Genomic DNA, 14811 nt, shown 5'->3' on the forward strand with positions numbered 1-14811 from the left:
CAGGAATATGTATTTAAATTCAACCTTAGAACACTAATGTTGGGTGATTTTAACTCACACAATGAATAAATATCATTTAGTGGTAATGTCCAATAGAATTTTTATGGTAAAAAAAAATTAATATTAAGCAGATCATTTTCTCCTCTCAGAATAAGTGCTTTTGTGTTTCTCTCGCTCACTGTTTTCTGTAATGCAGGGAGACTGTGCCTTCACCAGACAAGGCTCACATGTCTCAGGACTGGGTGGACCGAAAAACAAGCTCCCAGTTCCATTATTTGTATTTTTTTTTATTCATTTTTTTTAATGATTCCTAAATTTTTGACTAATTCTAGAGCCGTTTTATTTCATTAGATCATAGGGGAAATAAAAGAAGAGTACTTCAATTTGTTATGTATTGTTGTACTTTAATATATTTTGATGGAAAGTATGTTTTATACTTAAATATAATGTTACAAAACTGCACATTAGTGTTCTAGAGTTAAATGGGATAATTTTAACTGAAGCCACATCTTTGTCATGTTCCTACAGATTTATTGGTGTGACTGACGTTGGTCCTGCCAAACTAAGTGAAGCAGAGTAGACTTATTCTCGTATGTGCAAAAACCAAATTGCAGGGAGGAAAAATTCATAAACTCCAAGACGATAGTCTTTATGCTAAGCTAAACGATCCAGCTGTGAGCTCTAAATTCATATATAGGTCCTGGAAGAAGTCTTCTTATCTAATACAAGGAATTCAACAGGTGTATTTCGCAGAATATAGAAAAAGCACAGCTTTCAAAGGAAAGTATTTTTTTCATAAGCGCATACATGTGGTTGTTGATCTCTTTTGGCTGGTCTTTTGTGCCAAAGACAGACTTTTCTTCAGTAATTTAATTTTCCTCTCCCCTCTGGGTGTAGAATAAGTAAAACCCACAGTTTGACTTGTTACTATAGTAACACAAACAGTATAAAGAACCATTGAAAGAATTGGTTTAACACCATAAAATGTATTAAAAATATACCAGTAAAGCACACGCTGTTATCTTGGCTGTCAAGCTCATTTGAATCGTCCTTTTACCAGCCTGATCTTTATAACATACAGAGAACTCAAAGTGTTGTGACGAAGGAGGGATGAGCCATGTCTAGTGGCTGAAAGTCATAATGAAGTGATAAGAATCTAATAATCCTTTGTGTTTTCCAAGAAATGGCCATTTTTTAAATGGGGTTCTGAATGAGAATAGCCATAATCAGTCAAAGCCAGGCTCTTCTATTTTTCTTAATAAATCATTATTCCCTGATTATTGTAGCAGATAGTATCTACCCCTCCAGAGGAAGGCACTATGAGTGGTTTGAACATCCTTGGATTTTCATCATCTGGATCTGACTGATGACTGGATAAAAGCATTCCCTACAACACAAGCCATCCTCCTGACTGAGGAGTCTGGGACACATTTTCTTCTTCGTCTTCAAGTCGTCGTTAGTGCACTGTCCATCCTGACATCCCTCTGTGTACAGCATATGAAGAGAGTCACTATTGTGATGTATTCTCATACCTGAAGCCACTGAGGCTGAAATCTCTGCCAGGCACAGGGCTGCACACACACACACAGACACACACACACACACACCACAAACACACAGTCCTCCTGACTGTGTTTTCATCTCCAGGTAACTTCTTCAGGGTCCACAGGAAAGAGTTTATTTGGTGTTACCTTTTATTCAGATTGAATTACCTCTGTTAAGCTGCACTGTCCATCTCCTGAAACCAAGCAGGCACCCTCAGTGTGCTAAAGGTAGAGATAGCCTACCCAGTAGACGATGTTGAAGAGTAAGAAGGAGGTGGGAAAAAAAACGCGGGAGTATGCGTCCAGTTCATGTACATCTATGTGGACGCGGCCTCTCCTCCAACCGCCTTCTTTACACTCCTCGAAACAGCAGAAGAAGCTCTGGCAGTCTTTTCCGTCCAGACACTCGTAGACACAAGGGTCTTCAAATTCCTGCCAGTACATGGAGTTGTTTAAAGCGATGACTGTGTGTGGAGGAGGTCTCACATCGAGGACTGAGTAGTTCTGAAAATACAAGAAGTCTTTTGAGTACCAAATGCTTTCCCCCCCATCACATTAGAAGTTTTTTTTTTCTTAAAGCAGAACATTGTCCAGAAGGTTTGATGGTTACAGATCTGAGGTCCAATTTGTAGCCATTTAGTCTCAGTAAGATTAAAGTATTCTGAGGGAGAATAACTTACGTCTTTATATCCATTGATTATGTTTTTCAACTGTGTGTTTTTGTACCCTTGTTAGGGCAGCTCAGTCTGGACAAACTCTTAACATGTCTAATATCTACATGTTCTCCAGACATGAGGGAAATAGTGAGTGCAGCAGTGGCAGTAAATCATTTTTGCCATAACACGGGCAGTAGCCTCTTAAAGTCCGAATTAAAATGTCTTTATATCTATTTTTTAAATAATCGTTCATAATAACCTCCCCTGTAAGGAAACTTTGAAGCAAAATGAAAGAGTAAAATTCAACAGCTTTCCACCTGTTGATTAATCTGCAAGCTGTCAGAAATGATGTCTAAAAATCTGACAGGGAACGTTTTCACACTGCAATCATGATGCTGATAAAAGAAGCTGAAAGATACTTTGTAGATACTTTGCTGACATGAGTGGACGAACTAAAAGAACATCTGAGTCTGTTGTGTGTCCACTAACAGTGTCTGGAAACATTTTCATGTGCGACACTAAGTGTAAGATGAGAGCACAGGACATGAGGTAGACTCTGTTCTCGCTGTATTTGATGGCCCGCCTGTCCTGTAAAATAGTGATGGTCCCATCAAAGCGCGTAGATAAGGCACCATCACATCATCTCATCTCTGAGCACTTTTCTTACTTCAATCCTTTGATAACAGAACTGAAGCACTATCACAAAAAAAACTACTTTTCTAACATGTGACAATAATCCTGTGCATACATTTTACCGTTTTTTTCCTCAGAGTTCACCGACCTAACTCAGTGAGACTATTTAACACATCTGTTTGAAATGCACAAACTAGCTCACCAGTCTTTTCGGTTCCATGTAGCTGGGTCTTCGAACGCTGTACGAGTAGTAATTTAACGTAGCGTACTCCATCAGAGCAGCAAAGACAAACAGGAAGCAGACGGTGACAAAAAGGTCCATGGCGGTGACATAAGACACTCTGGGCAGTGATGTCCTGGCCACAGTACTGAGAGTGGTCATGGTCAGAACTGTGGTTATACCTGAAGGACACACAAAAGTCGTCTCAGTCAAACACAAGTTTTTTGGATCTGTTTCCACTTGGAATGTGACTTTGGTCCAAACTGAGTTTTGTTGTTTGCGCTTGCTAACCACATCACTATAAAGTGACACAATGCCGACATTAAAATCTCTACGGACACTTGAGCTGGTGATGCAGAATTATAATAATATCTGTGGAAAAACAACTCAAAAAAGCATTGCGTGTCTCAGACAGTCCGGCAAAAGCCAGGCAGGACGAGGATTACACAACCGAGAGATTCTCATCGACATAAATATCGACACATCTGTGAGGTGATTGCCTCGAGATCCTTTATGATCACATTAGACGCTGAGACGCAAGAGAACACTGATGGTTTCATTTCAATGAAAGTGCAGCACTGAAAACACCGATGAGTACACAAAGACAAGGTAGTCGCAGTGAAGAGATCAGTGATACTGTTGCTTTAAACACAACAGATCACCACAAGCAAAGAACCCATTTACCCATTCGTTAAAGTTGCCTTTCAGTGCTGATCACCAGCTCCACATATTTAGTTTTGGACTCTAGAGTAGCTGTGCGTGTTCAAAACAGGCCTCTCAGTTCATCCTCTGTTTTAGTTCTGTATATTTTCCTAGCTCCATCTCGATTTATGGGGTGTAAGGCAGGTGTGGGTGTGTTGGGGCTGGAGCGTATCCCAGCTGTCACCAGGTGAGAGGTGTACAACCCGTTTACCAGTCTATCTATCACAAGGTTAACAAAGGGACAATAAGAACCATTCATATCCAATTCAGAATCACCAATTTATCTAACATGCATGTCTTTGGCCTGTGGGAGGACGCCAGGAGAACGTGCAGACTGCACATGGAGAGTTCCAACTCAGGAACCTCGTGTTGTGAGGAGACTGTCCTAACTCCTGTACCTCCTCTGTATTATAAATAATAATAATCATGATCAATCATACTAATAGCACGTAAAAACAAAAAAAGTGACAAAGTAGGTGACTGAATCACTCGAATGTTTTTAATTAACATATCCTTTGTCAGCACCAACAACAACACTTGTGTTTGGGTGTTTGAGTGATAATGAGCAACACGTGTGGGAATTCATCCCATGTAAAAATTACAGAAGCGTATTTACGTGCAGTCCTCCAAACACACAGTTATTTCTTATGTTGTATTAATTCATATTTTCCTATTAATTGTCGTGGCTCGCTCTGTATTAAATTAGTTACAGTAGGCCTTTATTTTATTTTGCTTGTGCTATTTAGTCGTGTTAGAAGCCAAATGTGTCATTTATGTGACAAACGATGAATTAATTAGATATAATGAAGACCTCTATCCCTCCAGCATCTCTGAATAATTTCATTTGTTCGCTCGCCAATCTCGCTCCTCTGTGAGCTTTAAAGAGATGCCTTTAAAGGAAAAAAAAAAAAAAACATCCGTTACTGTTTCACTGAGGTTCCTATGGTAACAGGCTGGCCCCATCTATTTTAGGTGGACATCTCGCACTTTTCCTTTAGCCTCTGCTTGCCACAGTGATTACTCTTACCTGACTTCTGCTGTTGCTGTGACACAGAGTTTTTCCTCTAAACAACAGCATGAAAAGCAGGCTGGATGAGAGGAACGTCTCGGAGGCATTTTACTTTTTACTGACAGCTTAAAGTGTGAAACTATGAGGTTCTGTAAAGAAATGTTCATAGAGTATAAGCATGCTACCAAACAAAGTTAGAAGTGTAAGTGTGTAAGTCAGCTGAAAGGTTTTCTGACCTTGACTGAGTCCTAAAGGGGCTTTATCTTTACTCCCACACTGGCCTGGCTTGCCAGATACATTTACAATCAGCTTACATCTAAGATCCATTCATTATCTTCATTCTTCTTCCCGACTTGCAAGCGATTGATCGGCATGCTTTAGAGCAAAGATGACAGATTAAAAGCACTCGTTCATCTTCTAACTCTGTGTGAGCGAACAGTATCGAACACGGTGATGGTGGGCGATACAGGGAGCCTTGTGACACCGAGCTGTAGCATTTTCCTTTTTAGCTCCAATAACAGCACATTCATCAGCAAAAATATAATTTCACACAACAGTGGTAAAAACAGCTTACACGGCTACATTTAGAGGGCTTATAAATTTGAAATTTTAGTGGTTAAACTCAGCATTTTATCCAATCCTTTAACTCAAGGCTGGGTCAATATTTCCTCACTCAGATGTGAATAATGGAGAAAAAGAGAGAAAATAAAAATTGTTACCTTCACAAAAAATGTTCCACAGGACTGCACAACAACAGAAAGCATGCACGAAAGAGAAAAACACAAAAGAGCAGACAGATGGAGTGATTTTAGTGACAAATATCTGAGAAGCACATAAAGATGAATCCTCAAAAACACATAACCAAAAAGTGCAAACTTAAATCTTGTAAGTGGGATGTTGAAGTAATGCTTCCTGTATTATTTCCATGTATTTAATGCGGTGCAGTACTGTTCCTTTAAAGACAGACCCTCAGGTGTCATCAGTTCACTGTACCTAAAGCTGTTCTGGCTGGAGTGGCATCTTTTTTAATCCAGAAGGACACCCAGGACAAAACCACAGTGAGGATGCAGGGGATGTATGTCTGGATGGTGAAGTAGCCCATTCTTCTGCTCAGGTCAAAGTACACGGTCATCACCACGTAGTCGCCTGTGTGTGAAAATAACAACCATGTGAAACTTCTGGATGGTTCAATCAGTTGTTCTGATCATGTAAAAAATTCCACACAATGGGGTGGTTCTTTTCATTTCGATATTAAGTGCAAAAAATAAGACATGTTAAATACTGGTGCAATTAACCATTAACTACATATCGCAAACCTTTGGTAAATACGTTTACAAGCTTTATTTAAATATTCTCCCCCCTATATGTTGCGACTTCAGAAGGAATTTCATGCAACTGGGTCAGTTGTGAAACTGTGACTTCCCATACACTTGTTACTGCACTCTGTAAATAGAAAACACTTTTTTTATGCCAAACCCAGTTTGTGCTGGGGCAGGGCATTAGTAAATCTGGCCAAAGAATGCAAGCTGAAACAAAGATTGTGGAAAAGTCCACAAATGTCTTCTTCTTCTTTCTTTTTTTTGTTGCAATCCCTGCATTGTTACCATTTAAATAAGTACATAAATGGCGATCGTGGCTCAAGAGTTGGCAGTTCGTCTTGTAATCGGAAGGTTGCCGGTTCGAGCCCCGGCTCCGACAGTCTCGGTCGTTGTGTCCTTGGGCAAGACACTTCACCGGTTGCCTACTGGTGGTGGTCAGAGGGCCCGGTGGCGCCAGTGTCCGGCAGCCTCGCCTCTGTCAGTGCGCCCCAGGGTGGCTGTGGCTACAATGTAGCTTGCCATCACCGGTGTGTGAATGTGTGTGTGAATGGGTGAATGACTGAACGTGTAAAGCACTTTGGGGTTCTTAGGGACTAGTAAAGCACTATACAAATACAGGCCATTTGCCATAAATGTCCCAAACAAACCAACAAACAGCAGTGAGTGACAACAGCTCGCTGTGAAGCAGCTAGAAAGATTAATAAAATAACCTTTAAGGTCACTTATCATACACGAGTTACACAAGTTCCGTTTAAATGTGCAAACAGTTTTTCAACTGCATAAAAAAAATGGTCTAAAAAGTATATCAAAAGTGCCCTAAACATGCATTTATTTTAAAGGCCACCAGAGGGGCGTGATCCGTTGTTGCAAAAAGACTTTCTTTTTCTGTATAAATAAATACGTACTGTTTCTGGTTTATGGGCTCAGTAACTTATATCAGGTAATGCTGATTAAAACATCAAGTTCATTTTGTACATTTCGGTCATTCCAAGAGGAAGATTATCCAGGGTATGCTCACTGGCTAATGACTTCCCGCTTTCCCCTTCCCCTTATCACATCTGGTTTAAAAGCGCAAAGATGGCAATGGCTAAAAAGCTGCTATCGAGGCTTCATAACAAGACTTGATATACAAGCCAATATGTGATTTCTTGTATGCTGTCTGTGGTTTTACTTCAGTCCTTTAGATTTGGTGCAGTAATACATTATTTGTATATGATTTTAACATAAATTTCTAATTAGGATTAGGATTCAACTTTGTCATTACACATGTATAAATACAGGGTAACGAAATACAGTTTGCATCTAATCAGAAGTGCAAGAGCAGAAAATGCTATAAGAGTAGATTATATACAGATAAGGGTAGTATAAATTGTGGAATAGTTATGAACAGATTATGTAAAAATAAGTTAAGTATACAGATGTTTATATTGCTATAGCATTAAATACTGGTTTTACAGTTTGGCTGCCTAATCTGTCCAATTATGGCCCAGTATAGAATGGATGAAAACCAGTGGTGGCTCTCCAACACAAATCCTGTAGGATTAATATTGACTACTTGACCAAAAACCAGTGTGTGACGATGAGCAACGTAGTCTGCATTTCTACCTGCACATCAGATTAATCACTTTGAAGTGTTTTTCTTTTTGGCTTATTCATTTATTTATTTATTTTTGTGTGTGTAGTTTATACTGTTAATGAGTAATTATGTGATAATGACATTTCAGGCCATGTTACAGAATAATAACTAATAATAATTAATTTATTATTAAATAATAATTCCAATAAAGTAACAAGTATTAACTTTTCTTTCTTTTTTTTTTTAAACATGGCAAATGAAAAGATACTGTTGCACATGTAGCCAGGTGGAACTGTGAGTTAGGGTAACACGAGAACTACAGACCAGAATCATAATCATCACTTTGTTTTCCATCTGGCTGACAATCACATGTCTTTAAAGACAGCAGGCAGGCAGCGGGGAGTAACATGTAATCTGTCAGCCATTAAAAAACAAGATCAGGTAATTCTACTGTTGAATCTAATAAAGGCAGCACTGTGCAGTGAGCCTCTATTTCCCAGCATCACAGTCAGTGTACTTGCCCTTGCCCTCAATGGGCAGTATCACTGTGAACACGTATGAGGATATTTAGATACGTGACAGTTAATGGAAGTCTGGTCATATAAAATGCAACAGTTCCAGTTAAAATTTCTTTATTGATGGTTTTTGCGATTAATTTATTTTCATTAAAGTTTAATGTTCTGAGAGATTGTTACTAATTATCAAATTTATGTTGGCACATATATAGATTAATTATAAATTGCTTCGTTCGGATGATAAATGAACGCCTCCAGAGGAAATCTGATAAGCGAATATTGAGAATTTATTTTTCCTTTCAGGTATTTCTACAGTGAGTAATGAAACTTTCCTCAGTTTGCCTTTGAAAAGAGTCTCACAGCTGCTTGTGAATTATTCGCCTGCACACAGACCCCTGAATACAACACCACAGAGTCGAACATAGATTACATATGGATTACACAAAGACACAAAACACGGAGACTAAATCCACGGAACAGCTGCAGAAAGTTCCACAAGATGCTTGGAACAAATGACCTGCCTCATTTTATTTCTGCTTACTGCATGTTGTATGAAGTATCTTTACTTTTGGAAGAGTTTTTACTTAATTTTAAGAGCCAAAAACCTCTGAACAGTACTGTATAGCATTTCTAAAAATACAAGAGCTGAGTCAGCCTTATGCAGATCACATACAGCTTCCTGTGAATGCGGGCCCTTATAAATTATTTCTCTCTACAGCCGATGTTTAATATTACATTACATTGAAATACATTAGAAAAAGTTATGCTTTCAGTCAGTGATAATCCATGAAGTTAACTACTTACACCCTAAAAGAAATTTGCTGACATAACATCAGAACCCGTTTTCGATACTACATATACATCATTGTCATTTCTTTTTTTTTTTGTAAAACCTTTTCATCCGTTTACACTCTGTAATTGCTTTTCTGTATTTTAGTATCAGCGTCTGTGGTAAAGTAATTCCAAACGTTTTCATTTACTGTCGTGTTAGTGACATCAGCCTCATCTCCCAACCACACAGGCAGTGAGAAGTGTGAGTGGTGTAAATGCTGAGCTTCATCGAATATGTCAAAAAAAAAGGAGAAGAATAAAAAACTGTTTGTGGACACAGACGTTCACTGTTCCTGCAGTAACTGGCAACATTAATGAAGTCAAGTAGGGCTGAAATTAAACATTTTTATATATAAGAATTTTATGAATAAGAAAAAAAATACGTTTTTTTTACTGCCATTATGTCAGCAGACTGTAACAAATCTTAAAAGATGAGAGCGTCCTCAACGCCTCTGAAAGCCTGTGAATGCGTTTCAGCATGAATGCTGTTTTCTGTGGTACTGATGCACAACAGCAGTTGCCCCTTGACTCTTTATTTTAGTTTTTAAAAAGTTATGGAAGTTTAACACATGTTATGGAAATTGATTTTTTTCCAGTGCACGCTCTCAAGTACCGAGTCCACCAAGTCAGCAGGTGACAACACAAACTGCACACAAGACAAAAAGTAATAGTGACGTGGCTTCGAAAGCGTTGGCAATAAAGCACACTAACATTAATAAGCTGCTACAGTAGCTAGTTTGCCATACTTTGAAACCTTCTAGATGCAAGTGTGATAATGGTGTCCTGGACCTCATGCTGATGAAGCATTACTTCATCCTCATGGAACATGCTGCGCGTTCTTCTTTTTATTGATTGCTGTTATCTATAGTTTGCAAGATGATGCCAATTAGTCTGCAAACACTTGCCAACTAACCACCAACTGGTTGTGAAAGAAAACCAAAAAACCAAAAATCAAACCAGAAACGGAAAAAGTGCCTTTGAAACCAACATGTTTCAAAAGGTGTAGATTTTAGTTTGAAGGTGAAGGGCCTCTATTTCCTGTTAGACTTTTCAGTTTCTTTACCACTTCACGAGGAGTTGATGAGTATATGTATTATATACTTATACATAATATTATATATTTTTCCTATGGTCATCTTCACCCACTTTGGGAACCACTGGGCAAAAACGCGTTCAGTGAACTGTATTTAATGACAGATGGAGAAATAAAGAGCTGTATTTTGGGGACCTTTACTGTTTGTAATCTCAGTGTAAACAAAAAGATAACAGTAAGTGGTCTAACTAATGAATATGTATTTATCTTAGTAGGGACCTCCCAGGGACAGCAAGAGTTTGACTTTGCAGTTTAAACAGAAAGAAGTCATTTTTCATTGACAAACTGGATGAAATCCCGCAGTGGGAGTGGAAGGCAGTGAAAGTCCTGTGAATATTTTATCTGTTGTTTCTTGCCAGATTTTCTTATTATTGTTGCTGTTTCTTTTCTGAGCATGATAGTCATCTAATATCCCAAATTAGTCTCCAAACAGTTTGGCTAAACATGATTTCGTAACACAAATCGTTGCACAATAAAAGAATGAAGGAGTGGAAATGAAGCGGCACTGTCTCAATGCGCGCCGACTCCAAATATCAACCCATTTCCAGCTTGTTAGCAGCAATGTTTACGAATGTTAAACAGATAAATTTGTGCTTCTTTACCTGCTGTAGTCTTTATGACGTCTGTAGTGTTCCTCAGGCCCATAAAATCAAACTGGTACAGACGCCAGGACTTTTGGTCAGCCGCCTCCACAGAGTTCTTCCTCCACTTGTAAATCATTTCATCTTGTGGGTATCCATCTGCAATTACACAGAGCATATGTGTGTGTGACCCTTGGCACTACATGTCACATCCTAATGATGGATACCCTGTGCAGACAGACCTAGGGCCACCCGGAGCAACATTTGTCTTGAGGTGGATGCTGGCTAATGAAAAGACTGGGATGAAGACAGAGGCAAAAATAAAGCAGATTAAATGAAAGCTTTGGTTCAATAAGGTAGTGAGTCCATCTAAATGTTACGTCTGACCTTCACGAGCTGCACACAGAGCCTGGAAGCGCTTTTACAATTGATCATGTGAGGTTAACGATGGGTTAATGATTCCATTTCTGCTCTGGTGTCATGCTAGCCTGAATCTTTAACACACACATAATCATTTTAAGTAGAAAGGCTAACAAAATTATGATCCTGCCTGACAGCAATTTGATTTAATAGGGTTTCAATTAACAAAAAACATTAACCGTGAGGGAACTGCTAATTGTTTTCAAACATGCTTGATGAATGACTTCTATTAACATTTTCCACAAGTCTTCCATTCGCCATTAATGCTGTCATTAAATATTTACCAAACCCTTCGTAAACTAAAAGTGTATAGAATACAACATCTGTTGAGAGCACCGCTTTACCCAAACTAACTTCATTCATGGCCTGCTACACTGGATTTGCATAAAGCATTAGTAATGGCTCGAAGATACGTAATGCATCTGCAAGGGAACAAAATCCATATAATGCACATCAGCAAGAAAGGCTACAATAGTTAGCTAAAAGTATATCATAACAATGTAAAGCATAATATAATTCAACATAAAACAGGCTGATTAAAAGCTTGACTCTATAAAAATATCTTCAGCTGCTTCTTTAAAAGAGGAAGTAGAGTCTGTGCTGTGTAGAGAGAGCAGAAGAGAATTCTACAACCTTGGTAAAACTACCTGAAAAGTCAGATCCCCACAGGTTTTAGAGCTGTTAGTGGGGCCAGCAGCAAAAAGTCTGAGGTTTCAGCAGGTCATGATTTACTGGGGAGATCCACCATGGAGGTCTTAAAAGTTCAAACTAAAAATTTAAAATTAATTCTAAAATGTTTGGTAAAACATGAAGAGAAGCCAAAACTGGAGTGGTGAGTGATCTTCTGTTGGCACCAGTTAAAAGTTCTGTGACAGGATTCTGCACAGTCTTAAAATCTGAAGTAAAAAGACTGTTACAAAAATTCCAAATACGAAGAGATAAAAGCATGAAAATTCATCTCAAGTTCAGCCTTTGACACCAGCATGATTGAACCGAAAAGTCTGAAGAAGCTGATATGCCATATAATTTAAAGCAAAAGAATCAGACCCAAAAGAGATCCCTGAGGTACTCCACGAGGCAGAACGGTTGTTTCAGACGTCAGCTGTTTCATACAAACAGTAACAGATTTATCCGAGAGATATGACACGACAAGAACAACAACAAATAAAAATGTGTTTAATTTAAATCTGTGGTTATTTGGTCAAATTAATCCCATAACCAGCAAAAGCAGGTATTGATCCATATGCATGTTTTCAGAGACTGGGATTTCTAGATGACTGTGGGTTCACTGTTCACATTGTAATATATCATCATTAATATCAGTATCAGCAGCCACTTTAATCGGCAGTGTTGGGGAGTAACGGAATACATGTACCGCCGTTACTTATTTAAAATACAAAATATGAGTAACTGTATTCCGTTACAGTTACCGCTTAAAAAGGTGGTATTTAGAATACAGTTACTTTGTTGAAATAAATGGATTACACAGCGATATTTGTTTCATATTGTGGCGGGTCAGGACTGTTTGGGTTCTGTTTGACAGCTATGTTCTGTTACAGTTGCCATGGTTACAGGGTGAGGGTGTGTTTCCTGGGTGAGAGAGCTGTTGTTGTTGTTGTTGTGCTAAGCTAATAGGCAGAATGCTACAGGCATAGCCCTAAAGAATGTAGCCTCATGGGCAGTGTAGTCCATGCTGCAGGGAGAATGGCCTGCCGTACACGTTATGTGTCTGTGAGCACGAGGAGGGGGAAAAGGGAGAGTGGAAAAGTAGAGTTGTCATTGAGCAGAAACGGGAGCTGGAAGCATGTAAATAGAATAATAATCACAGCAGCCAAGAAGAGTGCCTGACAAGCCCAGTTGTAAGTAAGCTATTAAGACTCGACTGTACACTGTGTTCGTGTTTTCCTCCAAAAACAACAAGTTCCATTGGAGCAGCCTTTCAAAGCCTCTCTCTGTCTCTCGCAAGCAAAGTTGACCCAGACAACAAGGTAAAGCTAGTTTTCGGCTTCGAGCCCAACACGAACCCAACGTATTAGCCAGAGGTCCCTTTACTACGGTTCGGAGCCGCAGACCTTCAGCAATAGTAAGAAACCACACAGCAATAGTACATTCATGTAGTTGTAAAAAGCATGATAATATATTAAGTAATCCAAAGTATTCAGAATACGTTACTCTCATTGAGTAACGTAACGGAATACGTTACAAAATATATTTTGGGGCATGTATTTTGTAATCTGTAGTGGAATACATTTTAAAACTAACCTTCCCAACACTGTTAATCGGTACACCTTGCTAGTAGCAGGTTGGCCCTCTTGTCATCACACAGTTGCTGCAGATTTGTCGACTGCACGTATGATGTGAATCTTCTGTGATGACTGTGGAGGCTGTGAGTGTGGGTACAGTCATTCAGTCACTGCTACGTTCAAGAAACCAGTCTGAGATGATTTGAGCTTTGCAACACGGTGTGTTATCTTGCTGGAAGCAGCCATCAGAAGATGGTACACTGGGGTCATAAAAGGATGGATACGGTCAGCAACAATAGTCAGTCAGGCTGTGTGTTTATATGATGCTCAGTTGATACACGAGCAGCAGCCAGAACCTTGGACACAAGGTAGAGCGAATGCTTTCATGATGTTTACACCAAATTCGGACTCTACTGACAGTAGAAGAAATCGAGACTCATCAGACCAAGCAAAATGTTTCCAATTTTTAATGCACCCATGTAAACTGTAAGCTCAGTTTCCTGTTCTTAGCCGACAGCAGTGTAACCCAGTGTGGGATGCTGCTGTAATCCAGCAATCTGGCCTTTCTCCATCTCTCCTCTGACCTCTGACATTGACAAGGCAGAGAACTGCTGCTTTTTACACAGGTGCCTAAAGAACGCAGAGTTACTTCTTTTGGTCAGGTTGGAGACATTTTGGTGGTGGTTACCAGTTCAAGAGCAATGTCTCCAAATTTTCAGAATCATTTCCAGGTTTACATGGAAATATTTATTTGAATTCCTTTTTGGAAATCTGTTAAAATATTGGTTTGGTCTTTAAGAAAAAGAACTTTATTAAAAATAATAAACAAAACCATCAAAGTATTAGTATTTAAAAGTATCAGTGAGGGAATTTTGTCTTTAAAATGCTAGAGATTTTGACATGGGAGTGAGGACTCCTATTTGTAAAAGTGTCATGCTCCTTACCAGAGATTGTATATTTTTTCTATATACAGCCCATGCTCCTGACTGAAAGTGCAGTGTTGTGGTTTTTGCCTCTGCTGCAATTGGAGCTGGTATCTCAGTCTCTTCTACAATTGATTTTTCCCCGAGCTCTGGTGTAAAATTGCAAGTGTGCAGATCTATAAAGCTGATTAGCTGACAATGACGAATGAGGTTTGTCATTGGTATTGTTTTTTCTGTTTAATTCTGTTGTAATGAAGCCACAGTAGCTGCACCTGAAGCATCTGGCTGTTTCACAGGTTCCCAAAGGAGAAAAATAGGTCAGTGGCTTTGCGTGATCATTTCTGCAGGAAATCCAGTGAAAAAGAGATTATCAGGATCATACAATAACACTACTCATTTAAAACTGCAGGAAATTGGATAGCTCTCAGTAATGACCTGGAAATGAAGGACTCATCTGAAAACATGTAATATCCTCAGTAAACAGTTTTTATTACCAGGAGTTACAATATTCCCTCCAAAATGTTAATTTCTCACAAAAACATGCAG

At 39.0% G+C, this 14811-nt stretch overlaps 1 protein-coding gene across 1 annotated transcript in view; it reads right to left on the minus strand.

Annotated features, from left to right (window-relative positions):
• Nucleotides 1–1653: 1653 nt before the first annotated feature.
• Nucleotides 1654–14811, minus strand: part of gabrg3 (gamma-aminobutyric acid type A receptor subunit gamma3) — a 66538-nt gene continuing 53380 nt past the window's right edge. The window contains exons 6-10 of the mRNA XM_005727276.1: nucleotides 10701–10838; nucleotides 5758–5910; nucleotides 5484–5507; nucleotides 3036–3235; nucleotides 1654–2048 (exon numbers count right to left, since the gene is read on the minus strand). Coding sequence (XP_005727333.1) covers nucleotides 1767–2048; nucleotides 3036–3235; nucleotides 5484–5507; nucleotides 5758–5910; nucleotides 10701–10838 — 797 coding nt within the window. The 3' untranslated portion in view covers nucleotides 1654–1766. The remainder of the gene's footprint in view (nucleotides 2049–3035; nucleotides 3236–5483; nucleotides 5508–5757; nucleotides 5911–10700; nucleotides 10839–14811) is intronic.

The sequence above is a fragment of the Pundamilia nyererei genome, unplaced genomic scaffold (genome assembly GCF_000239375.1).
Source record: "Pundamilia nyererei isolate P.nyererei 1_Seehausen unplaced genomic scaffold, PunNye1.0 scaffold00023, whole genome shotgun sequence".
NCBI classification, from domain to species: domain Eukaryota; kingdom Metazoa; phylum Chordata; class Actinopteri; order Cichliformes; family Cichlidae; genus Pundamilia; species Pundamilia nyererei.